A 27,741-nucleotide genomic window follows, 5' to 3' on the forward strand; every position below is an offset into this window, starting at 1 on the left:
AGCATGATTCACTGCGCCATTTTGTGACGCCCAGGCACCACTGCTATTCTGAAGTGGGCCTGAGCGTCATCTCAAAGCACGAAAGTGCTTTCGCTGTAATCCGCCCGTTTCTAATGGAAACAGGCGGATTGCAGAATCTCGGCAGCATTTTCGTTAAGTAACGAGAATCGTTCTTTAACGAAAATGCTGCCAATCCTATACACCAAAGTGAGCAGCTTCAACATTGCAGGATGTTGAAGCTGCTTTCTGTGGTGTATAGGAAAGTGTTCATTCACACCCGTGTGGTGTATATGAACACTTTCATTTAAAGCGAGCGGCTTCAACGTTGCATACTGCAACGTTGAAGCCGCTCGCTTTGGTGTAAATGAAAGTGTTCATATACACCCTTGTGTTGTATATGAACACTTTCATGTACACCAAAGCAAGCAGCTTCAACGTTGCAGCAACGTTGAAGCTGCTTGCTTTGGTGTACATGAAAGTGTCCATATACAACACGGGTGTATGGACACTTCCATTTACACTGGTGGCACTCCTCCAGTTTAACGGCACCAAAAGGGTACCGTAAATGTGCGCTAATTTAGCGCACATATTAAACTGGAGGAGTGCCACAAGAATAGGCTTCCAAAAAGCCAGTTTATGTGGCGGTTGCTAGGTTGGACTTTGGAAGAATTTGCCACCTTCAGAATAGGTCTTAAGTACTTAACACCTACATGAGAGCTCTAGGGAGAGGGATACCTATACCAGCCAACCCTCCAATGATGAGGACTTTGATGACCTAATATCGCAAATTCTCCAGCAGTCATTGTAGAGGGTTTTGTTGTTAACCACAACTTGGACCCGACTATTCACCTAAATTGACCACAGCGAGACAGGATATGTTGCAACCATGGTATCCACTCATCTGCCCGCTGTTCTTCAATTCCCCAAACTGGAGTGATAACAGCAAGAATTAGAAGAGCTGGAGTCTATCCAGGTCACCAAACCATTTGGATCGCGGCTGCCAGTCACTGACCCGATGCAAGCCAGCCCAGAAATGTCAGCACTTGCAGAAGCAGAAGCTTATGGAGGAACCCCAATGTCGGTCAGTCCTCGTGACAAACTGGTGATTGGGTAAATTGCCCCCCTCTGCCATTTCCAGAACAGACCTCTCATATCATCAGTGTCCACCCTACAGAAGTGCACAAGGGAGTAGGACCCTGAGGCATTCTTCCAAAGCTATGAGCAGATAGTGCAGGGCACCTGATAGTAGAAGACCAGCTGCATTGCACCACTATTTACAGGAGAGCTCAGCTGTTCAATGTGGATGGGTGGACTGATCATAGCATCCTCAGGACTGGCATGCATGAGAGACTGGACAAAGACCCCGAATACCACCACCAACACCTGACGATGTCAGTCTACAAACAGGAGAGTACCAGAGAGATGTCCTTTTGTGTAAAGTTTACAGTAGAGAAATGGATGGGAAGCAAGGAAGATTAAGGAAGACCTGAACTTGGAACAGTTAGTGGGCTCCCTGTCCATTCTTCTGCACAAAGCAGTGAGACAGCTTCACATACCAAGCCTACAGCTGGCTATCCAGATGGTCATTGGAGTAGAACAGGCACAGCAGTGGTGGCCCAACAGAACAGACCTGCCACCCCAGAGGCTAGTTTTGAAATGACCATGAGGAATCACAGAATTTGTTGGAGGACCTTGACATCAGCTAGACATCGGGCCCAGCACATGGCCCTGCTTAATATTCCAGCAAAGCACTAAACAGCAATGACATGCTGAGGTCAGCTCTAATGTGTGTACCCGGAAATTCCCAAGGAGGCAGAGAGACCTGGAAAACCGCCCAAACCACACCAGAGCGCCAAAACCGCCAGATTTTATGCATGTGGTCAGCTGGGACACACAGCTCATGACTGTTTTACTCTATCAACACCAGAACCGATGGACACAGGCTCTTTGCTCTTCCTAGGCATGACCACTCTGACCCTTTTGCCCCTCTTTTACTTTTTGTTTCCCTACAGATTCTTCCTGAACCACTTTTCTTCTCCTTTCCTTGCTGTGCACACTTGCACTGTATACTCCTGGCACTTGTCCTTTATTCTTTCCATGCTATCTTGTACTCTCTTTTCTGTTTTCCTCTTTAGCGTGCCGCTGGCCCCTTTCTTAACCTTTTCTCGTCCCCCTCTCTCATTACGGGCCACTCGCACTCTTGTGCTTCTTTCCACTTTCTCTCACTTGCCACTCCAATCAGTCTTTTGCTCATTTTCCGCTCCGATCGGCTTTTCTTACTTTCCACTTTCAGCTGTGCTTTTAGCCTTTTTGCTTTCTGCTTCACTTCTGCTTTGTGCTGCGCTTTAAGCCTTTATGCTTTTTGCTTTGCTCTGGCTTTCTGCTGCCCTTTTAGGCTTTCTGCTTTGCTCTGGATTTCAGCCTTTACACTTTCTGCTACACTCTTACTTTCCTTTCTTTGCAATTCTGTGCCGCTTTTCCTTTCCATGTCTTTCTCCGTCTCTGCTCTCATCCTAACGCAAATTCCAGAGTTTCTCTCACATGCTCCACGAAAATCACCAGGCAGCGTGGCGTTGAGAGGCGATTCCTCCTGGAAATGCGTGGTTGAGGTCAGGGTCTCCCCACCAGCCCAGACACCCTTGGGGTCGGCATTATCCCCAAGGGAACAAGCACTCTCCTGGACCGGACCTGCAGAATCCAGACCGTGCTGCTCCGTCCCCCTGGAGGCACAGCCCCTATTCCACACCGGGACACCATCTCCACACATCGTCTTCCTCCTGCCTGCAGCTCCTGCTTTCCTCTGCTCCTGGGCCCCAGCAGACCGGACTGCATTTCCAGCTCGCTCATTTCTGTGTGCATGACCACACATTTTATAGTGAACAAACCCGTCAAGTGGAGTCGGGTGTGTTACTATTGAGTGTGTGGCCCTGCCTGACTAGTAGTGGGACAACCAGAGTTCTTTCTATGGTAGGTTGTCCTTATTTTCCCCATGTTATTCCTATGGGTAATCTTTACTGATCTTAGTGGCCTCCTCGTCTAGGTATTTGTTGGAAATGGGGAGGGGAGATGGGGCGAGATTGTAAATATCCCTTTGAGGTGAAGGGAGAGTGTTTAAATGGGTAACAGGATTTAAGTTGAGTTCTGATCATCTCATCAGGCTATTGACAGGGGGTATACAGAAATCTCCTGATTTGTTCATCCCCACAGGAGGAAATTGTCCCCGTCTCTATATCTGCTGATGACTTATGTATATAGGGTTTTAGGAGGTGGGGGTGGGGTCCCTATGATTTAGAGAGGATGAATAAATCTTGCTCTCAGTGTACTGATCCTGTGTTACTCGTGCCTTCCTCCCGCTCCCTCTTGGGTAATCAGCTCCTTCCCTTCTCACTCTGGGGCTGTGATGGATAGGATGCAATCTAAGGATCTTGCTACCTGGATTTGGGTTATGAGAATCAAGATATCCCAAGAAGGCTTCTGGGACTTCCTCCTACTCCACTGTCTGGTTAGAATACTGCACCTCTCCTAGGGTATTCTCTCGAGGGCAACCCCGGCTTCTCTTACTCTGGTGATCCTCACTCGCATGTCCACCCCCTGGGTTGGGATCGAAAACCGATGGCCTCCCTTGACCACCTGAATAGAGGATTCTCAGGGTCTACATGTGAGACTAAGCATTGATTTCATACGCCTTCCCGACCCCTGGCTCCATTGTCCGGTGTACACAGTTTGGGGGTTTTGTCAAACCTTCCTGGCATTGCAGGCTTTGATCCGAACACTTCTTCAATGTTTGTTTGAGATAGCAGGCTTTCCAGGGACCCCTATGCCAAGACACACTCGGGTCTGAAATCTTTCAAGCAGACAGGTCAGTGAATATAGCCTCCAGGAAGAGCTAGAAAGGGGCCCCTGGGTTTGGCCTTGCCTGGGTTTCCTCATGGGTTCTCTCCACTCACACTTCTGATCTGATGATAATCTCACTGTTCGGCCATGTTCCTGTTTAGGGCTATGAAGGCCTTCCTGCTCTTGTTATCTAGGAGATTGCTCTTTGCCTAGGACCCTCTTTCACTAGTTGATTGTCTTGCCTTTTTCTCAACCAGTCCTCCTTTATGTTAATCTTTCTTCCTCCTCTCAGGTTGTTACCACCTGGTCTGTTCAGCTTCTTTCATCAACTGGTATTGCCCCAATCCTCCTCCACCCGGGGCACCCCTGTCTCTATAGTCTCCTCTTCTCATCAATACCACCTACAACTCATTAGGTTCTTTATACCGAATCCTCAGTGTTAATCTCTCTGCCTGATATTAACACCTCTGTGTTTATACCAGCCTCTAATGTAATCACCTCCTTCTTTGCCTTGCGTTTCACCACCTCCCCTTGCACCCAAATTCTCAGCACCTCCTCTTGACTTTCACTCCTTTCTCCTGATGTTATTACCTCCTCATGAAACTGCCCTCCTTTTGATGTTACCACCTCCTCCTTGCCTTCAACCCTTTCTCCTGTTGTTTCTCTCCCTCTGATGTTACCACCTCCCTCATTTCCCTTAACTCTCACCACCTTCTTAGCTCGCCCCACCTCCTACTACTTTTCATTGCTGCTACCTTGCCACTCTCCTCCAGCTCTCCAGCCTCTGTTTCTTCCACACCTCTTCAGTCTCAGCAAAGAGCCTGGCGTTTTCAAAAGCCTCCGACTCTACCCCATAAAAGGATGGTATGTGAAAAGGATTTTTAATAACAAAATGGAACATCGCGGCGACGACGACGATGAAGGGACCCCTGAAAGGCCCAACCAAGGAAATCAAAGGGAACCCTGAGAAACACCCTAACCAGCGAAATTGGTGTTATGAATTAAAGTGGCCTTAACCGGGGGAAGGGCACCCTGTGAACTCAAAAGAACTGTGCTAAATTAGGTTTTGTGTTTGAAAGCTGGAAGAGGCCTATCAAAAAAAGCATCCTCATAACAGTGACTTTGTGTTTAAAGGTTGAAAGGGGCCAGAGATTGGGGAAGAGAACCCTAAGAGTCCTAGCCCAATTGGAGACCTGTTCATTTTTGTTATACTTTTGAAAGGATTGAAGCGTGGGGAAGGGAACCCCAAGAAGCGTATAAAAGGAACTGTGTTACAATTTTGATTAAGTTGAAGCTTGGGGAAGGGGACCTCAAGGAACTCAAAGACACTGAAGGTAGTTAGAATAACTACAAGGGGCCTGTGGAGAAGGCCTTACGAACAGCCCTGTTGATTGAACCCATTTGTGTGACATCAACCAAGCAGCACCTGGTGAGAAGACCACCTTAAACTACCCGAATACCGCCCAACTCATAATGAACCCCACTGTGCCTTATTATTATTTATTAAGTGGCTTGTGCACTTTCCTTCAACTAACTTTCCTTGAGTTCTCTGGTGTATTTCTAACCCCAAATGTTTCTCCTCCAAGTTATTAATTCACTGGCCTCTCTCAAGTCTGGTTTTCCGCTCACCCCTGCTCCGGCGTGCTTCTTGACTGCTGACCTTCACTGTACAGCGGTCGCTGGGAGCTATTGCCGCTCTCAGCACTGCTGGTGTCGGCATCGTTGTACGAGAGCCCAGCCCACCGCGGGATGTCTGTGGTCACACCACCACTTCGGGTGCTGCTTGCTCGTCCACGCAGACAATGGCTTCACTGCTGTCCGCCTCTCCAGCCCAGTGTCTCAGATGGGTCTACTCCGCTTCCCAGAGTGCTGCGGGTTTGGCTGCCTTGTATGGCTCCACCTCTCCAAGGCGCTCTGACACAAGAGGATTTCCCCTGCATACTGTCCTCTCTCTCTCTCTCCTCCTTTTGGGACACCCCGTCCTAATTTCATAGTGCTTTGTTCTTAAAGAGTTATGCCCCTCTTTGTTCTACGGTTTGCTTAAGCCAGCATTGTCTGCATCAAAATAGGAGTAAGACGCATTGTTGTTTATGATACAAGGCAGTCCATATAGGCAGAAAACAGGTCTTACAAAGGGAGTTCCCCTTGAGAATGGGAGTCCTTGTCCCCCAAGGGGAGTCACTCCTAGTGAGGTCCCACTTGCCTGGACTCCCAGGGAGGGTCTTGCATAGCGGGCTCACCTCCCCAGCCTCACAGGGGGGGTGGCTCCCCCATGGGGAGAAGGGACGAATACTCCTGATTTGTCGCAGAGTTCTCACCAAGACCACCCATGCTCTAGCTGGTGGGTTCTTCCATTGGAACTGCCTTTGGTTCCATGGCATGGGATATCCACAGGCTTTAAAGATCGATCTGCCCCCTCTAGTAGGTGTCCCACCATAAAGACAACTGTGGACACTGTGACGGCAAGGAATGTAGAGTGACCAAATAGTGCAATTATGGTTGCTATAAACTGTTATTAAATGAAAACCAAACCCATCTATCCCTAACTCTAACAGGGTTTCCCTACCTACATTAAAGAAACCTGGGTGCTCGTCAGGATGTTTGTGTGAGTCGAAACAAAGGTGCACCGTCCAAGTCACAAAGGCGCCTGTTCTATCCCGGTCACAAGAACAAAACACCTTGAAGTCCAGCTACTGCTCGTAATCAAGGAGAATGACTCCCTTCTCCTGGATGTAAAGCATCCCAATGCCTCTCAGGTTGTTCAAACAAACGTTCTGGGTTCTTTGTAATCCAATGGAAAATAAACAGTTCCATAAAGTTCTTGTGGGGCTAGGAGAATGACTCCATTCTCCTAGCTGGTTACCCAATGTCGCTCACAGTTCTAAATTAGATGTGCTGCTCCCTTTTGGAGGTTTTCACAATCTCTCTCTTTTTTTTTTTAACACAATTCTCAATCAGCCCCACTGGAACAATGAAGTTGTTCCCCAGAGCCACTTCGCACTCTCCAGCACCACACCCCTGTGGAACTAGATTGGGAGCTATAATCACAAATTGGTTTAAGATTTTCTCTTTCTTTCTAGTTTACAGTCTCAAAGGGATTTCTATTTTTCGGGTGTTTGAAGTTCGAAGGAAACGACAATGTTAATGGTTTTCTTCTCATCTCTTTGGAAGGCAATGTTAAGGTCATGAACTGAAAAGACGGGACTCTTGGGAGGATCTGGTGTTAACCAGTCGGCAATGAGTAACAGTGGTACCGACAGAAGATGATTGGAGTTTGGCTCAGTGGTCCAGTCCTAGTCGATGTTGGGGTGTGTACAGTGCATCTCTCCTTTGGCAAGGGTTTTCCCAGCCACTCGATGTTTGGAATAAAGAAGGAGAGCATAAACCATCTCTGGGCCACCAACCCTTTTAGGCTCCTTTTGCTGAACTTTCCAGGGCCGATAAGATTACCCCCTTTTATGGAGTTTCAGGGTGTTGAGGTCTCGGTTCACAAACACTGTATCTTCTCAACCGCTGAGGTAGGTGTTCTCCGTTCATATTATTGACTGTTCACCCTTGTTGCCTTAAGTTTCATGAAATGTCTAAAGAGCTTCTTAAACAGCTTGTTCGCTCCCTTCCGGACTTTTCGTTAAGCATCCCGACCCCAATACAGGTAACGGGAGTTCACTGGGTCGGTAGAATGTCAGATGAAGGTCAATCCCCTTCTACTCTCGCCGGGATTCGCCTTTTGGGTCCTGTACAGCTGGTTGTTGAGAAGTGGACTAGGTTCTCGACCTTCCTTCCCTGCAGAGAACGTCCAGTCACTGCCTCTCTGGATACAGTTCAGGTCTGTGTAGGTAGGTGTGCAAACGGATAGGGTTAGAGGTTTTGCCGCAGTTGTTGGACCACCCTGTACACCCACTACAGGTCACGCCACCACAACCCCATCTCTGTTCTTCTGTAGGGCCGACTGTCGGGCAATTGGTATGAAGCTTTCCCTGCGTCTTACGAACAATGTACTTCTGGTCAACAGGGGCGTTCTGCCACTCCTCTTTTTTGCTTGCCTCTCACCCAACGGCCACCTGCTTTCAGTTGTATAGCGTTTGACATTCTGCTTTCATGCAGGGCGCCTATTCTTTTTTTGCTTTCTCCATGGCCAACACCAAGTTGACCTGTGAGACGCCCTTGTGCATTCCCTTGAACCACATCCTCCACGTCTCTTGCTCTAGCATCTTGGGCATGCTTTCGGGCGTTCACTCAATTTTTATCTCCCTTTGATCTTGCCACCTCTCTCTGGTATCCTACCTGGTACCATTCCACCTTAGTTTGTTTCCGACACCCTGATCTAGTAGGGTCCACCCTGATGTAACGCCCATTCCATTGACTACAGCTACACTGGTTTTTCCCTGCTCACTTGTAGTGTTCTTGGGAGCTCCTTAGTCTCAGTACCTAACCCGTTAGGGTAGTTCGATGTTTCACAGTAACACATGGTTTTAGACATGAGTTTAGACTCATAAGGTTCAGGTACTACCGTCAGCCTACCGGTTGGGGTTTAGTGGCTGTGCCTCCCAGTCGCGTCCTTATCCCCAGGAGAGAAGTTCCTCTCCATGAGATCCTCCTGCAAATTAGCACCCCTAGAGGGACTATTGGCTAGCCACCTCACCTCCCTAGTCTCATGGAGAGGCATTCTCCCCTGGGGAGAAGTGACGCCATCTGAGGGATGGTCACAACATACACTAAAATGGTCTATTTTTGCTTTTTGCTAAAGTAACTTCAGCACCAAACATGCTAGGTTATTTTTTTGTAAACTGCCCACATCACTACCATAGTGGTCTTATAGCGCAGTGCCCGCTCCTTGTAGCAGCAACTTGTGACCCAAGCCTGGATGGCAGCCAGACAGTGATCTGTGGTGGGAAAAGGAAACTGGGCCAAAGTAAGCAGGAAAGGAGAAGAGTTGACTTAACTCATAACATGTAGGGAAATGAAAACAAAAGGGCTAATGATAGTGATCATTGGATGATGGCAAGAAATGCTTCACCTACATGACTTACCAGAGACAGCAACATCAGATACTTGCACACAGTATGTCTCACAATTTTAGACAGATGTGAACGTTTAGCTATTGAACATGCGCTATTCTCTGGGTCTCATCCTTGTACTAATGGGCAAATTGAATGCGTAAAGTACTGGAATGCTATATTCATATTTTGTTTTGTTAATATCTTGTAGGATGACTAGCTAGATTCTTCTATTGTCATCTTTTTGAACAAAATGCTTTTTTTAAAAAACATTTTTATTGAACATTTAACAAACATTACAAGCCAAACTTGCAGTGGATACAATGACGTTTCACATATACATTATTCAACCGTATTCACTGCTTCCCCTTTACCAGCCCCCGTTCCGAGCCTACATCTGCTAATGTTCAGTTCCTGCATCTTGTGGTGGGGTTTCCCTTTCCGTGGGATCCAAAGGGTCTTGAATTGACCCAAATAGTTCTGCTATGAGCAGTCTCCAGGCCATCAGGGTCTCACTTTCCTCCTGCCCCCCCAAGTGCTGCTAGCTTCTTGCCATACCATGGTTTCCGCCTCCGCCCATTTCTACAGATCTTTCCACCATAACTCCATTCGTGGTTTGTGGCATGCCTTCCACCCCATAGCAATTCTCTGCTTTGCAAGCGCATATGCCAGATCTTTCAGTTTGCTTACATGCCTAGGTTTTCATGGCCTAGGGAACCCCCCTAACAGGCAGGCCCACACAGTATCCACCACAATCCTAATACCCTTTGTTTCTAGTTTGCGTGCGACCTCCCCCCAAAAGCACTCAATAACTGGGCATGACGAGAACATATGTACCATGCCCGCATTCTCTTCATCGCACTTAGGGGATGCCTGGCGTCCTGCATTTTTGAACTTGGCTATCCTTTGGGGTGTCAAGTACGCCCTATGCGTAATATACAATTGCATCTGTTGAAGTCTTGCGTTTCTCGACACTTTCTTGTGATACCCCTGGACTCGTTCCCACATCCCATCCTCCATCGGATTACCCACATCTTCCTCCCATTCCAGTCTCAGTTGCACCAGCTCCTTTCCCACTCTGGACATCATCATCTCGTATATCCTAGATATCTCGTGTCCCCCTTCTGCTATATCATATATTATGTACATATTAACATCTGGTTCTCCCTCAAGCCCCAATTCAGACCACGTTCTCTTAAGCTTCCGCACCAGTCTATGATACGTGATATACTGACTGGTGTGCAACCCAGTTTCTGCCCCCAGCACCCCAAAGTCTGTTATCGTCCCTTCATGCCAGATATCCCCCAATGTCACTATCCCAGCCGGCTCCCAGTGATTTCTAATTATCCTCCTTAGTTGCTCTTCTCCACCTGCCAGTGCAACCAATGGTACCTGAGGGGAACACGGGCATGGGTTCCCCCATCAGTTGGCACGCCCTTCACCACATCTTCCATCCTAGCACCAACATCTTGGGGCGCCCATCCATTACAGCCTGGGGCAACCACATTATCTCTTTCAGGTAAAATGGGACAGTCCCGTTGGAGCAACCTAGTTTCGGTGGTCGCATCCTCAGAGCAATTTGGCCACATGTTGCAGCTGACTCGCAACATAATAGACTTCATAATTAGGCAATTTTATACCCCCCTTCTCGTAAGAATTCTGTAACTTCCAGAGGGCCACTCGGTTTCGTGTACCATGCCACAGGAAGTCCCGATACATACTGGCCAATCTGCTAAAAAACTTCTTTGGTATCAGATATGGGATATCCCCGAAGTAGTGCAGGAGCCTAGGCAAGACCACCATCTTCAACATTGTGCTACATCCCATCATTGCCAGGGGCAGCTTTACCCAGAACCGCATGCAATTCTCAATTTTCGTAATAGCTACTTCCGTATTGCGCTTGTGTTCTTCCTCCACTGTGTGGTAAATATCTATTCCTAGATAATGAAATGTACTAGCAGCCCACGGTACCTGTAAAACCGGTAGATGTTCTAGGGGGATCCCTTTATACCAGCCTAGTGGGAACATGCTAGACTTCTGAGGGTTCACCGCTATACCAGACATTCCCGCATATCTTCTCATCACCTCTAAAACTATTGGAGGTTCTCCTCTGGGTACCGCAAATACAATAGTATATCATCTGCGTACAATGATATCGGGTGTCGTTCACCACCCACGGGGATGCCTATCGTGTCATATTGTTGCCTTAAATAGATCGCTAGCGGTTCTAGAGCCAATATGTAGAGCATAGGAGACCATGGGCAGCCCTGTCTGGTTCCCCTGCAGTTTCCACCTTTCCGATACCACTGACCCCGTTTTAATCCTGGCCAGCGGTTCACTATATAACATTTTGACCCACCGTTGGTAACCCGGACCCATTCCGTAGCCAGCCAGGGTCGCCAACAGCCACGGCCATTTGACCAGGCAAAGGCCTTTATTGCATCCAACGACACTATTGCCAGTTCATCATCGCTTTCGTTCCCGTATTCAATGACTCTGTGGAGCCTTCTGAGGTTATTAGATATGTTTCTATTAGGGACATAGCCCGTCTGATCCAGGTGTATTTTTTGCCTATGACTTTCCTCAGTCTATTTGCCAAAATAGCAGTCAGAATTTTACTGTCTTGATTCAACATCGACAGGGGTCTATAAGAACTGCAGCGATGCCCTGGCTTATTAGGTTTGGGGAGCGGTATTATAATCGCTTCTCTGAGTGACTCTGGCAGTCTGCCTCGCTCATGCGCCTCATTCAGCATGTCTAACAGCGGGGGGAGCACCTCATCTTTAAATGCTTTATAAAACTCGCTTGGGAGTCCATCAGCCCCCGGGGTCTTACTAGTCGGCAACTGCCTTACCACCTCTCCTAGCTCCTCCAATGTAATCGGTGTGTCCATCTCCTCCCTTTCTTCTGCACTAATCTGCAGCAGTCCCATCTCCTCCAATGTTTCTTCTATCATCTCGCAATTATACTCACCGTCATCTCCATACAACAGCCCATAATATTTTGCAAACTCCTGATTCACTCCCTCCTGGGTGTCCACCACCCTCCCGTCTTCCCTCTCTATCAATCTAATCGGGGGTCTAGGGGTTTCGCTCTTATATAGCCATGCCAAAATCCTTCCTGGTTTGTCGCCTCGCGCATGTTGCCTCTCTATATACTTCTTGTAGTTAAGGTTACACAATCTTTCCCAGTGCCCTGCACACTTTTGCTGCAGTCTTAGTATTAGGTCACTGTCTTGGTTGGCATCGTTTCCTCCTCTCAGTGCCTTTTCCAATTCTCCATGTAGTTCCGCTAGGATCCCTTCCTGTAATCCTTTATGGCCACTCCTCTCATCACAACTTTGAAGGCCTCCCACAAAGTACCCGCTGAATACACACTACCCGTATTCATCTCAAAATAGCTAACAATTTCTTCCCTCATGTCCTCCCTAAAAAGGGGGTCTCTGAGCGCCTCTGCCCTGAGGCGCCACACCGGAATTCTTGCTCTCGGGGGACAACATTGCCAACGAAGGATCACGGGCGAGTGGTCCAAGAGGACCCTTGCTTTATATTCAATTTGCGTGATTTCTGTCAATATCTCTGGAGTGGCAAAAACATAGTCCAGCCTCCTGTGTAGTGCTGCAGGGCAGAGTAATGCGAATACTGCCTCCCTTGAGGATGGTGCACCCTCCATACATCCGCTAGCCCAAAATCATTCAACAGCGTCTAACGCCTTGGCCGATGGGGCAGGCCTATCCGGTTTCCCGTCTGACCTGTCCACCTTAGCGTTTAATACACAATTAAAGCCCCCTCCCCAAATCACTGCACCCCCACACACATGCTCAGATTGTGACACAGCGTTTTGAAATATGCTGCGGTATTTTGGTTCGGGGCATACGTGTTTACCACACTTATCTCCCTATTTTCCACCAATCCCTTCACCACAACCATCCTCCCGTCTGACTCCACCAGCGTCTGCAACAGCTGAAACGGGACGTGTGGCGCCACCCTTGATCACTCCCCTGATAAGCCGAATATGGAGAACCCACCATCGTTCCCTTCCATTTCCTCTTGATCATTTCCATCTTGTCTCATGTCAGATGCGTCTCTTGCAGCAAAGCAATATCTATTTTCTGTCTCCGTAAGTTTAGCATCACGGTATTCCTCTTCAGATAACTTAAGCCCCCTAATGTTCCAGGTAATTATTTTAAGAACCCCCATGGCATAACAGAGTCCCTCTCCTCCCCTCACCCATGCAGTCCAATTTCAGTCACTCAACTCTTCTATGTAGGCTCATATTCCAACTTGAACTCCCCTGAACTAGATACACAACAAGCTCTCCCGCCTCCCCCTCCCTGCCCTTTCCCAACAACACCCTCCCCAACTGTTGCCCAGCTCCACCCCTGGATCTCAGGCACCCCAGCATCTAGCCCTTTCTGGCAAAAGCCTATACTCGAGGCTCAGCAGGGTGAAGTCGCCCTAATGGCCGCTTAACTACTAATTCTCAGGGGTAGGTTGCTTCCATCCATTTGCTCCTATTTCGCATTTTTCTACGCTTAATGTTAATGCTACCCAGCTCACTCATGCATTTTATTCACTATATTCCAGTCAAACTGGGGCGTAAGGTCCAAAGGCTACAAAATATCAATCAAATCTCCTTTTTCGTCATGCCAGGACCCCCCCTCCCGCTTATCCCCAGACTCCTCACTTGTCGTGCTCCTGAAGCATATACTTGATACCAGCCATGCGCAGCCTCCTCTTGACAGCCACGTAGCTATACCTCTGCACCAGCATTGTGTAGTCAGGGTACGCCGTGATGTTGGCGGATGCTCTCTCTATCGTTCCGCCCTTACGAAAATACGCCAGGATCTTCTCCCCATCTTTATAGTTCAGAATCCTCGCAGTTATCGGCCTCGGCGGGGCCCCGGGCCGTGGTTTCCTCATCAGGCCCCGATGCGCACGCTCAACAGTGAACCCTTGTGAGAGCTTGTCTGCCCCCATCTCCTGCAGGATCATGTTCTCCACATAGTCCGTGGGGTCTTGGCCCTCTTCTCCCTCCAGCAGGCCGACCACCCGTATGTTGTTCCTTCTCGCCCTTCCTTCCGCTTCTTCCACTCGATTCGCGAGGTTAGCAACCTGCTGTTTTAACACATGGACCTCTTTCGCGTTGTTTGCGCTGACATCTGTGTTGATCTTCACCGCGCTTCCAGGCCACTTGAACTTTCTGCCAGCGCCCTAACATCTTGTCGCAGCAGGGTGACTTCAATTCCTACAGCATCTATTTTGTTCTCTAGGGCCGTCCGTAGGTCTGCCATTGCTGTACCCCATTTAGTGCTCAGTTCTGTTATGGCTGCTAAGACCTGATGGTTACCTCCTTTTGCGGCGCCATCTGCCGAGGTCGCCACCACGCTTTGTGCCGGGGTTGTGGGAGTCCGCTGTGCCTTTGCAAAGATCTCCATTTACTCTTGGCTCTCGCTCCTTTTACTGACATCGCGCAATCCTTCTTGTGTGTCTGGTTCCAGCTATTCAGTGTTGTTGTGGCACTCCCAGGTCCGTCAGGCGCTAGAGCGTTCTCGTCAGCAGGCTGCGTCGTGCTGTGGCGCGTAGAATTGCGTTTTAAGTGGACTGTGTCCTCCCACGTCTCTCCTCTGCCTACTGTTGTCAATGCGCCGTCGGCATGTCTCTGAAGGCCATTCAGCTCGCTCTACCCGCCACTACCACAGTGTTTCAGGCCTCCAAGTAGTCCAGTGCTTTATGTCCACTCTAAAGGGAACTTCCCCTGGGCATCTGCGCTTGGCCTGTTCAATTCTTGCTTCTTGTGTTATGGTCCTCTGGCAACAGTCTGGGCCAATCTGGGTTCCAACCCCTTTTTCCTGTTTTGCTGCCAGTAACTCGCCCTTTGTTGAGCCGCTCCTCCTGCCGTATCCTCTCACATCCTCATGGGTCCCCTCCAGTCCCGCCATCTTGCCTTCGTTTCGCAAGTCACCAATCCCTCAGCAAGGTACCAGGTCTGTCAAGCGCCTGGGTCAATCAGCCCAAAAGCGCTCACTTGTTAGCACACTTTTTTGGTTTTCTTGCCTAGTCACATACAGATTTTGAGGATTTTGGGTGTGCTCTTTCTATGCTACCGCAGGGTCACTTATGTACGACTGATCTGCCTGCATTTCGTCCTGGACTCCCCAGGTCGTAGTTCCAGGATACACTTTTACAGAGGATCTGCCCACACTCCGCGCTTCACACAGCTCACTCTTGCGTCCGTGAGCACTTGCCAGCCAGCCATGCTACCTCTGTCCCATGTAGTGGCAGTCCATCTATATGCTGGTCACAACTGCGTAGGGTCGGTTGGTCTGCCGGGGTCCCTGTTACAGTGCTCGCCGCATGCAACACCTGTCCCGGGCGCTCACGATCCGCTCCCCGGGTTACACCAGTTATTTATGTGTCGAGGCGGCCCTTTGTTCCGCGGGGCCCAGCCGTCACTTTTCACCTTTGGCGATTCCGCACTGAATAATCACAAATCCCTTGTCCCCGTTCCTGTCCGCCCTCGCCGAAGGGCTCGGCTATGTTGGATCGTTGGGGCTCTCCGTGCCGCGTGAAAAGAATTAACATGCATTCGCACTCAATGCACCTCTTCAGTTCGTCGCGGTCTTCGGCAGTGTTTTCAGAGGGCTCCCGTTATCCGCAGCCGCCCGCCTGAGCAATGTGTTATTCCATGTATTGTACTTGCAATCCGCTACTGCAGCCATCTACCGGTGCCAGCTACTCCTTTACAGGGGTGAGCCCCTCGGAATCTCTTCGTTCCCGACGCCGCCATTTTAATGTCCATCTCGCGGCTGGCTCTGAAATACAAAGTCTCCTTCTTGCTGTTCCGTAACTTCAAACGTTCCGCCAGCTCGCTCATACTCTGCCCAGCGCATTCCCACGCCTTTCCATGAGTTTTGGAGCTGCTGTCAGCCAAAATAATGCGCGTTTTCTGTCGGATCTGGTCGCCGGATCTCAGAGCTCTCAGAGATCACAGCCTATTCCATGGCTGCCAAGCCACGCCCCCCTTTTGTATAACAATGTTGTACATTTCTTGAGGAGCAACACCCTGTTTTACTAATACTTTTTCTGCTCTCTACACCACTGATATGTGCAATTCTGCATGATCTTTTCGGTGCATGTGCCACTGAATCTTTTTGTCACAGGACTGCACAATATGCTAACTGCCTTTGGTTCCCGGCTCCTTCATATAAAGTTGGTGACTTAGTCTGGTTATCACCTAATATCTGCCTGTTCGGAATTTACCAGCCTCCCAAGGAACGGTATTGTGAGGAGTCAGGAATGAAACTCAGACACAAGTACGCCATGATTTTAGTTCCAAGAGGAATTTCCCTACCCAAACCAAAAACTAAGGATCTGTCTGTGTGAATGTCCAAAACAAAAAAACAGTCCAGTGTCCAAAGTTCTATTCCTACCCTCACACTATGAACTAGATTCTCAGGTGAAGATGGAAATGTCTTTAGCCTTGGGTGGTTTAGAAAAGAGTTCAAAAGGAAGAATAAATAGCTCCAACACAAACTTTCTTCAAGAAAAGAAGATCCTTGTTCCAGAGGGTGGCTCCCTTCCCCATATATTTCTTTCAACACAAACGTTCTTAAGGGATAAAGATCTTTGCTCCAGAGGGTGGCTCCATTGTCCTGGATCCCTTTGTACTTTCTGATATTTTCACAAGTAACATTCGCTTGTATCTTTCTTGACCAGCAACAACACTAACACACAAAATTGTCCGTTTGTGTACTTTTGTCTCTTTCACGATATCTGGTATACTCTACTGCCAGGGTTTTACTCCTCCTCTTCTGGTTACCAGAATCCTTTTTCTAGTCCCAATATTCCTTCTCAGGACCCTTTTACTCCTCCTGGTTAACACAGTCCTTTTCCTAGTCCTGACATTTCTTCTCAGGACCTTTTTAACTTTTGTACATTTCTTATACCTGCCTGGTATACTCTCCTGCCAGGGCTTCCTGTATTCACATGGTCGCTATGGCCTCTCCCAGACTTGCATATTTATTTTGTTGGATAATGTATCTTCTTGATAAAATATCCTGTCTGGGTTTCCCATTAACTTGCACTCTGGGTGCATCTGCTTCATTCCAGGCTTCTGTGAGTTAGACACTGCTCTCTAACACCTGCAAACACCCAGAGTCTATCGTCAGCTCCTGGGATTCCTGCAGCGTGTCCTCTTCACGTGGCAGCTTCTTCCTTCTTGGCTCTCGAGCCACCTAGCTCCTCCACAGTGGTCCCGACCTTTCAGTTTCTCAATCCGCACAGAGGCGCAGCACTCTGCCACCAACAACTGACTGACTTTCTGCCTGTGCTCTTTAAATTGCCCAGTCACAGATGTGCATGGGTAACAACTAAGGTGCTCCTTGGCCTTGTGGTCTCTTCTGCTCTGCATTGCTCTTCCTCGTCCCAATATTTTGATAATTCTGGGAAAGGAAATCCATTCTGGACAATGTGCACATTGAACCGGGATAAACATTCTTAATGGTTTTCAAGAGCAAGTCAGTTCTCAGTGATTGGTAGGTGGAACCGGAAAAAGGCATTTTCATAAATTTCATAAGGCAGATTAGAGTTGCAAGGTTGGCCTATGAGTTTTGGGAAAAGGATTTTACTAACCGTTTTAGGAGGACAAGGCGGGGTCTGACAATATGGCATAAGGGTGTTCGGTATGAGAGTGTTATCCTCAAGGGAAAATGGGGGATACCAGGCCTCATCTGATGGAGCCATGACATCTCGCCCATGTGATCCTCCCTCATATAGCTGCCCTCAGGATCAGGTAGCAGCTGCTGTCCCCTGGCCACATGGCAGGAGGTCACAGCTGGGAAAACAGTAATGTCTGCATCAGATTCATCACAGAATAGAACATGTGAATACTGAAAACTTCAAAGTTGTCTCAGAGTCCAGGTTTGGGACCCAGGAGGCCCAACAATACCCTGGTTAGTGACATGGCTCCTGGAGTTAGAAATAGACAACTATGGATTATCCACTGAACTCTCATTGCTTTTAGAATCTGCAAAGGATGTAGGTGATAGAAGAACACGGGATTGCAGTGCAATGGTTTCTACAAACCACTTACCCAGTGGGAGCATCTTTGATCAGAGATGTGAGTGGAAGACCTGCTCCTAAAATCTTTGTCTCAGTGAGCCATTAGAAATAGAGGAGATGTGGAACGGCGGAGTCTCGCAGTCCGGGAACAAGGCATATTCAAGATGGTATTGACTATTGCACTGACTTTTGAGACATCACTCTGAACAGAGAGAGAGAGAGAGATAAGCACACAAGTTCCCCAATTGTACAATCTGAAATGCTCAGTTAAACTCAGCTAGGAATTCACAGATGGGGTGAGAAGAGGGAGGGGCCAAGCTGCTCCTAAAATTATAAGAAGGCAGAGGAAATCCCAGAAAAGTGCAGTCATTTGGAGGAGAGAAGTCCTCGCTGCCACCGTGATACAAGAGAGATAAACCAGGAGGAGAGCATTCTGCACATTCAGCGGTCCGGACTACATAGAAGATGACAGAAGAGGTAGCTGTGGCAGAGACACACCAGAATTCCCAACTTCCCTGTTACCAAAGGGGACTGTGGGACACACCCAAGGAGAACGAGAAGAAAACTGGTCAAAGCAGATGGGGAAAGATGCTAATTGCAAGACTGAAGAGTAATTCAGTTGGGGGCCTGGTAAGAGACTGGAAGCCAGGAAAGGTCTCGGGATCTGGAGGGACAGAAGTCAAACCCTCCACTTTGAAACTAGAGGCAGAGACAGGCTTGTGAATATCATCTGTTTGACAAAGACCAACAGGGTGAGAAAGGGGATACCCCTTACCACCTGAAGGTATCTGGAGCAGTCCAGAAGGTACTGGAGCAGAAAACTACACCTAAAACACAAGGCTCAACTGTGGGAGCCTGACTGAGTATGATACAAGACCCCGTACTACAACACAGATGATATTGTGAAGCACCCTGATAAAAGGAAAGTACCCACTGTGAAACCCAAGTCTGGATGAGGATCTCTGGAGAAAAGAGAAAATAGAAGACAAAGCAACGAAAGCACCCCGGACTGAGGAAATTCCACAGGGACTTAAGAAAGGGCTGATGACCCAGCTGAGAACAGAGAGCCCTGTTAAACAGCCAGACTGTGAGACCATGCTCAAATAGCCTTTCTACAATCCCTATTTGTAAAGTCGTTAATGAGGAATGGACCTATACAGATTACGTCTTAGACATTTATTTTGGTTTATCATCAAAACTTTGGTATACTACTTTAGGGAAGCCTTACTTCAGGACTTCTTAAGAGTCGTTTGGATTCCGGTTGGCCGTCATCCGGAGCTTTTGGTTTTCAGAGGAGGGTGCCTCAAGAGAGCGAAGGACTTTCAAGAATCGTATCAGATACAATGGGGAAGAGAAATTGGACCCACACTATTTTGGTTTTCCTAGCGCACACCTTAGTTGATAACATTTGTGTTATCAGACTAGGTAGGTATTAACACAACCCCACAGTATTGATGTCAATAAAGCTTTTGATGAACCACAAAATGAATTATGGTGTCTCACTGCTATTTCTACCACAGGACACCCCAATGAATACAGAAGGAAGATGTTCATTAAAAAATAAATTTCATGTTACCTTTTCAGGCCAAGATGCATTTGGGAACACAACACATAGAGCCTAACATTTCATTACATGCCACAGCACACACAAATCAAACACATAAATGAAAATTAAACATTTGCATAGCTCCCTTAAAAACAAAAAGCATACTTTGGTAATATCACAATTTGGATGGAAGAAGTGGATGTCCAAAAGGTGTGTGCTTGGAGGGTAACACCCCCATCAAGGCATGGTGTACGTTAAAAAGAACAATTTCATGCTAACATTAACATTTCTGGCAATGATGCATGGAAACAAAACACATACATCTTAGCAGAACAATGTTGCATGCCAGTTGCAACACACACACACAGCTCCAAGCTTGCATGTTGTAGTACGGTGGAGGTGTGGCAGCTTCACTGGCTGTAGGCGTCCTTGATCCAGTCAGGTGACGATACCTCAAAGACCAACAATTCTGTTAAAGATCATTGCTGGGTGTACTGTTCTAATTTGCGTTCAATTGCTTCTGAAGCAATAAGTCATACAGGCTGTGCTTGATTCCAGCTATAAAAAGGGAGCTTTCTCCAGGAGTAGCCATGTCGTAATGCTCCATATATCCTTGTCCCAAGCGATCACATTCTCCAGATCCTGTCAATTTCCTCTAGGCTTCTTATTCTCCAATCATCCAGGTCTACAGGTCCAGTGTTGATGCACCATGCTTCTGTGCAGCCCATTTCCAAAATCCTTCTGCCTGCCCCCTACCCGAGGTCCTGTCTCAGCTCAAATGCATTTCCGTCCTCTCATCTAATCACAGTAAAAAGGTTGTTTCAGCGGTGCTTTTTGCTGCACTTCGGGTTCCTTCCTGGATCAACGTTAACCTCTATTCAGTTTAGGGGTAGAATGGCTTCAAGCAAAAATCACCCTTACTTTTTTCTAGTAAGGGTGAAGGTAAGTGAAAGACAACATTGCATTCTGCGATGGAGAACGCCCATGCAAGGCCTCAGTCACAGAGTGAAGAAAAGCAACGTACCCACAACCCTTGTAAGGATTCAATCAGAAGGTTAATGTGAACACACTGTTCAGAGTCACTGTAGGCCTTCTTTAGGCGAGAAGAAACACTTTGCTTGCTCGGTCTACTTTGTGTGTAGTGGAATTCTGGTCGATGATTCAACATTTCACAGTAGTCTTCTCTATATTGAAAGGGGCACTGGATCAAATGTATAACTGTGCGGCATTATCAGAACTCCTTTTTTATGTAACAAACTACCTCCTCCATTTCTGAGTGTATGTACAACATCACATATAGTGAGGAATATTATATAGACAAGCAATTAAGTGGCAGGGAAACAAATGGGTTTTAAAAGTCCCAACAGTACTCACCGCAGGTTCAAGAGGGTACTTAGATTGTTGATCATCTTGATTTTGTTCTAGAGAAGAAATAAATGAAATGAAACTAGGTTGGTTTCTGAAACCAGCACAAATGTGCCTGAATATTAGACAACAAATACATGCACTGGGCAAGGCTGCTATGGAAGTTCTGAGGATATGGTAAGTGCAGGCTGACAACTCATAAAATGAAGAGGGGCAAATAGGGCAACACTGGGATGAGATTAAGTGTTGGTTTGTGGGGTGCGAGACAAAGTTCCCCGCTTGTCTTTAGGGGTGAGGATACCTGTAATGATTCACACTTCTGTCCTCTTTGGTATTACTGGCACAAGTATGAGGGTACCAGTAATGATTCTCTTAGTTTGCCACTGTTCCTTCTTTCTTATTAATGTCCCCATATAACTTCAAACTCTCCCTTAAGGAATATTGGGTTGCATTCCTCAATGCAGCGAGTATGATTATTATGCTTGTTATGTTAGTTATACCTTCCCAGTTACCTCTCTGACTTGGGGTTAGCGTCACTGGGCCTGCAATCTGGATGGGATGCTTCCTTTGTTCATCAGGTTTGCTGTTTGTCTCTCGCCTTCTCTCTCCTGTTCTCTAGATCCGCTCTGTTACGGGAAAAGGTCTGTGGTCTCTGCACCGTTCTTGGACTGAACAGTCCACAGACTCTCGGTCACATCACCACTTATGACTTGGCAGACAGTCTGAGGTTTCGTTCCCTCAGTTCTTCTGCCTTCACGCTTTCCTTGCGTTGTCTTCACTTACCAGCTTGTTTCCAAGATGCACGTGCCGGTCTGGTTAAGCGTTCCACAGAGCGGATTTAAATCTCACGGCCTTCCTTCTCTGACAGAATTTCTCCTCCTCCTTTTATGACGTTTAGCTGGGCCTTCCCTGGCAGATCGTCCAAGTCCTTTCTTTCTATTGCCAGAGTACTCTGCAGGACTAAGACCATCTTCTTCACAGTATTGCACTTGTTTCCGTTCTCAAATGAATTTAATGTTTATGCACCACAGTAACATACATTAATTGGTTCTTCATGACTTCTTTGGATGGAAGTTGTTGGAGGTGGGGTCTGGGTGAGTAACTTAGGAAGTTCCTCGTTGAAACTGGAGTCCTTGGCCCAAAGGGGAGTCTATCCTGTTGAGTTCCCGACATACCTCTACCCCTATGGAGGGTACCACATTGCGGCCCACCTGCCTAGCCTCACAGAGAAAGGATCCCCCCCCCCTTGGGAGAAGTGACTGAATGCTGTGATTCATCATAGGGAACAGAGGGAGAAGGAGGTGGTGGAGGAGCAGAGGGAAACGGAGGAAGGATGTGGTGAGGAAGAACAGAGTGAGAATAGGGGGGTGCAAGAGCAAACGTGAGGAGGTAGAGGAGTGGAGCAAGGAGGGGGGTAGGGAGACAAGAGGAGAAGAACATAAGACTTTGGCATGAGGAGAAGTCAGAGAAAACAAGAGCAGAGGAGGAGCAACAGAAGCTGGAGTGGGGAGGAGAAGGATGGCAAGCCCTCAGACTGTCCAGGGGGACCCTGTGAGGTGTGAAGGAACAGGTAGGTGAAGTAAAAGGAAAGAGAGAGGGAGAGGAACAGAGTATAAGAGGGTCCCATATGATTGGCATGTGGCGAGACATCGAGGAGGAGATAAAGTGTGGACTAGCTGGCCGTGAAGCCAGGACTCTAAAAAGAAAGAGGTAGTGAGATGCCTAGTAAAACACCATTGAAGGTTCTAGGGTGGTCTCCTGTCTGCCTAAAGCTTTCAGCCTTTGTGAGAGAATGGCACAGATTTAATGTTTGGCATCAATCGAGCAGGTGATCATCATTCCTGGCCTGAGACCCCGAGAAGGTTTCCCCACCGTACTCAAGCCACTGCCAAGAAAGAAGGAAAGTTAAGAGACACTTCGTCTGAGTGTTGGAGAGCAGCTTTGAACATCTAAAAAAGAGAGTTGAGAAACATTCTACTTTTTGGTTTCTTTTTTGGCAACTTTGTCCGAATAAACCTCCTTGAACTACATTTTCTGGTGTTGTGCTTTTGTGGGAATTTGACTGACAGGGGATAAACATCAAAAATCATTCTTTTAAAATTGGACTGTCTGCTGGGTTGCAGTAGGTGTAGGCTGGGTGTTTCTTCATCGGGAATCATGTGTTATACAGTATATGTGTGCATGAGGGTTGGAGAGCTAAGGCGAGTAGTAGCTTAGATTGCGGTCTCGATTTGAGTTATGGGGAAGCAATCGAGCCACTGTAGATGACCTGCAAAGCATAATGTGGCTGCTCTGGTTGGACGGAGGCAGTCACTTTGCTGTGGACACACCCAAACTTTACCTGCTGTAGATAGAGGCTGTGAATTGCTTGCACACTTTCCAGGTTCTCAATGACACTGAGCCCCTCTCTGTCCAGCCTGACTGTATGAAGAGATTGCAGGGCCTTTGACCTACAGAGAGATGTTGAGATGTTATTTGAACCACGGACACAATTAAGATGTAAGAAATTGTTCTAATGAAGTCACAATGTTAGCTCAATCATATGCACTGGTAAGCAGCCCAGCGTTTCGAGGTTTGGGTCCTAAAGATCTGTAACGTGTACATTGCTTTCCATGCCCAGGAAATACTCACATGCTCTCAGGTGTCAAGACCTCCAATGGGGGATCCAGGTTCCGTTTGGCTAGGAGAGCAATTGTGATGCATGGTGCTTTGTCCTGGGGCTTCCTCCCAATATCTGCCAGGACACAAAGATATGGTCAATTAAATGCAAAAGTAAGGGCTGGCGAGTGTAAAGTGGATTCATTGCCCGATCACCACACCACACTTGTGCATGCTCTGTACATCACTATACCACTCACCCGTATGGACTACACCAGAATACTACCCTCACTTATTATCAGACAAAGCCCTTTTCTGTACTCCAGGATTACACATTCATCTCTGTTCTGCCCCCACTACTACTTACACCAGTGTCACACTCACCCAGGCTGTAGCCACTGGTATACAACACAGTCACACTCTCCATAGTACTAGAACGCATTCACCCATGTTCTCTGCAGACACTTAAAACATGCCAACGTACACTCTTGAGCAGTACAAAACAGTGATCCTGCCGTCATGTTAAGCACGGTCCACAGAAATATGCACTTTTGTAGCAAAGGATCTCTCAGTTTTTATCATGGTATGATGCAGGCATCATTGTTGGCATGATTGGGCAGTATTTCTCTGGGCACAGCCTAGAGCAGCATTATAGGGCAGTGTGAAATACAAGTAACATGCATCCAAAGGATAACTGTATAGATAAGGAAAGAAGCAGATAAAGGAAAGCATCCTGCCAGGCCCATAGACCCCTCTAGGTCATGCAAGTTTCCAAGGGCAGCAGATGGTTGAAATAACTGGAGGTCAGCAAAGGACTTGTAACCAGGGAATAATGAAGCTCAGATGTAATGGAATGTTAGATGCCAGTCTAGAGGTTGTTTCATTCGATTTTAAATGGCTTGTAACAGTTGGAGTTGCATATCCAATTTAGAAATGTCTTTGCCAGATGAGAAATTAACTGCCCAGGTTCAAACGAGGGAATTAAATTTACTAATCTAGGATTACATGTCCGACTACACTACTGTAGGCCATCTTGCGACCAGAAATAAGATTGTGGGCAACAATTGTAATTACATTATGAAGTAGAATCTATTTTCAATGGTCTCAATCATCGATACATTTTCAAATCCCCACAACGAGGCCTCATAGTTTATTGCAGCCTTCGTCTGTGTACAATACACCTGCATAAATATTCCAAGTGGTTTCACGCGACACATCTACATAAAATGTATCACGCTCCCCAATGCCTGATTCATTAAAGAATGCAGCAAACACCAAACTACTGCACTTGTAGGTATGTTGTATGTAATAAACACCAGTACATTGAAGGCAGAGTCCAAGTATTTAAGTCGTCCGGGGCCTTCCAGGGCCCGGGCCCCAGCATGTTTTGAAACTCAGTGTTGAGACAGGGTTCTGCATGCACAGATGACCAAAGGCAATTGGCCTCCTGACGCGGCATGCTGCTGCCTCTGCTGCAGCAGGGTGGAATCAGTGTCTGAAGGTCTTGAAACAAACAGAGCAAAATGGACACAAACACCTCAATGCCACCGATCCCTGAGAAGTGTTTGTAGCAAAGAAACCTGTATTTTGTTAAACCGTGCCTTCCAACTATATAGCTTATCGTGCTTGCCACAGCAGAGTCCTGGAATCCACTACAAGAAAATTCATCCAGTACAAACCATCGAAAACTATTTACACCTGCAAGGCGCCCATGGTAATGGTGCTAAACTTCAATTGGAAAAGCTTACCTTTCTTCTCAACCATACTCTGGAATTCTATGCCCAGATGTCTGCACACAGAGGAGAAACATCTGACCTTCAGAAAATACCTGAAGTCCCTGAAAATCTGGCAATTCACTTAACAGGAACATAAAAGCATCACCAACAGATGCCCAATCTTGGTAATCAACCGCATTCAACCTCTTCTGCCTGGGTACCCAAATATGGCACGAATTTGCACACAACAGACTAGATCAAAGGCATTTGGGTTGGTTTTCACATAGCCCTTGAATAGAATTGGATTGATATTCTCCCAAACATACAATAAGCCATTAATCCACGCATCAGCCAAGAAGCATCAGAGATTGGACTAATTCGGGTCATTCTCCCATATACTTTAAAATAAACGAGAACAGCAAGAACCCATGTCAATACAGATGACAATCAAATACTCCAACATCACTGAACCAACAATCTTGTACCCAAAGAATCCCTTTTTTACTTAACCATTCCCACACTGCTTGAACAGATTCACAACTTTATCTCTCTCTCAACCTAAAACTACTCCCCTCAATCTGCCTACAGACAACCTGCATTACCGTTCACTTCTCCTGCCCCATCAGCCCCTCCCAGACACACACCAGTAGATAACTAGGTCCTCCCAGCTGACTTGAACTGATCAATCTTGGGCTCTTCATTTTGGATAAAACGCACACCCAAACGGTCTTGGCCACCCCCCTATTTTCTTGCACAGCGACACACAGCAAGGCCGCCAAATTGGAAGAAATGTGCTATGCAAGGCGACTTTACATTGCATTACTTAAAAAGCTATTTATGCGTCTTAGGCCTTAGCATTGAATAGATATTGTTCTATGACATTTTAGCCTCCGCAATCAATTTTTCATCACACTTAAAGCACTGGCGAGTCATTCATTAAGTGGGGCAGCGCTTTTTATTTGTTGGGAGAGGTGGAGGAGGAAGAAGAGTAAGTTCACTTTTGGGAAGACGAGGATAACTGCCAGGTCTTTGAGGAGACTGGTGCTCCTTTTGCGGTTGTGTGGGTAGGTGCCAGATGCACACGGCTATGGCAAGTATTGCCTGAGGTTCAAGAATCATTGGGGAATGGGCTCAGGAAGAGACGAGGAGGAAGGACTGACCAAAGGACAGCTTGCCAATGGCACGGTGGTGGGTGAAAGGCTGAGGTTGGACTGGCACAGGAGGGCTTGCGACAAGTGGCAGAGGCAGGGCATTTGGAGAGAGCTATGCAGGGAGTCCCTTTGCCACAGGTGGTGGGAGAAGCTGTGCAGCCCCAATGGACTTAATGTCACAATACTTTTCCCTGCACGCTCTAATGTGTGTGGGCTCATCAAGCCGACTCCCCTACCATATATTCCTCTTCCCTTCGACCGCCCACACTCTGCGTTATCCCTTGTGCTAGGAGGCAAGTCACAGGTCCTACACTCTACCTGTGGGGCCTGATGTTGCTGTGACTAGGAGTGCCCCTGGTAGGGAATAGGCATAGAAGGCTCAATTCCATTGGGTTCGCTCTCTCTCTTCTTTGATATGCCAGGGTTCTTTTGTACTGAAGGGGGGACCCATGTATTCTGATTCGCAGCCACTACATATTCCATGTAACTGATGGCTCCCCTCTCTATGTGCCCTTTGTCCTGTAGGCCTGTTATTTTACTTATTTGAGTTTCACGTGGCTGTTTTACTTTAGTAATTCTAGTTTGCATATTTTAATTTGTACGTTTTATTTGTTATTTATCAAAAATGTTTACATCTTCAACTGCAAGGCATCCTCATTTGAGGTAGAAGATTGCTCTGGCAAATAAAAAGCTAAATCAAAATGTAAAAGAGCATTGTAGTTTCATATCCTCTAAAATGTTGCTGGATAGTGTTTTAATCAACTTGCTAGTTTAAGAGATGGTTGTGTAACCTCAGCAAAGAGTATGTGCAGACGAGAAGCCTCGACACGGACAAGGGTAGGGTGCAAGTGGTGGTGTTGCAGGAGAAGGAAGAGCGACAAGCAAAGGAGAGGGAGTGGTAGCCCCCCAACAGATGTCAAAGATGGTGGAGGAGATTCATGACTCTGCACATGTGCCTGCCCTTCCAGAGGGGTCAATGTAGGCACATGTGTCCCTTTTACAGGCAACCAGGGAACATCCTGACCCTGGACAGTGCCCCATTTATCATAGGTCTGGGATTACTTTAGCTTAGCAGAGGGGAAAGCTGCCAGTCAAGGGGATGGAGGCGGTGTAGAAGGCAAGGCTTTCACCTTGTGAACCAGTGCAAGGCACAAGCACATGCAACAGAGACATTGTGGCTCATTACAAGAATGCCAGTCCGGAAACAAACTACAGGTCTGCCTGCCAGAGCCGCCGTGCCCGACCCTGCCGGGCACAGCGGTCACGGTAGGCAGATCGTCAGGGAAGCACCGGCACCATTAGCAACGGTGCTGGTGCTTCTGTGGTCCCCACTCCCATATAGTCCTATGGGACTCGATGGGAATGGGGACTACAATTTACCGGCGCCTGACTTTCCGGGCTGCCAGGGTTGTAATCCCCCAGTGGCACCGGGAAGTCATTCTCCGGTAAATATTTACAGGTCCAGTAGCAACC

The 27,741-nt window shown here is 47.4% G+C and overlaps 1 protein-coding gene across 1 annotated transcript in view; it reads right to left on the reverse strand.

Annotated features, from left to right (window-relative positions):
* Positions 1-27,741, reverse strand: part of LRRC46 (leucine rich repeat containing 46) — a 76,643-nt gene that overhangs the window by 17,482 nt on the left and 31,420 nt on the right. Inside the window, exons 2-4 of the mRNA XM_069634651.1 lie at positions 23,436-23,538; positions 23,146-23,254; positions 20,814-20,860 (exon numbers count right to left, since the gene is read on the reverse strand). Coding sequence (XP_069490752.1) covers positions 20,814-20,860; positions 23,146-23,254; positions 23,436-23,538 — 259 coding nt within the window. The remainder of the gene's footprint in view (positions 1-20,813; positions 20,861-23,145; positions 23,255-23,435; positions 23,539-27,741) is intronic.

The sequence above is a fragment of the Ambystoma mexicanum genome, chromosome 13, assembly GCF_040938575.1.
Source record: "Ambystoma mexicanum isolate Mex_15411 chromosome 13, UKY_AmexF1_1, whole genome shotgun sequence".
NCBI lineage: Eukaryota > Metazoa > Chordata > Amphibia > Caudata > Ambystomatidae > Ambystoma > Ambystoma mexicanum.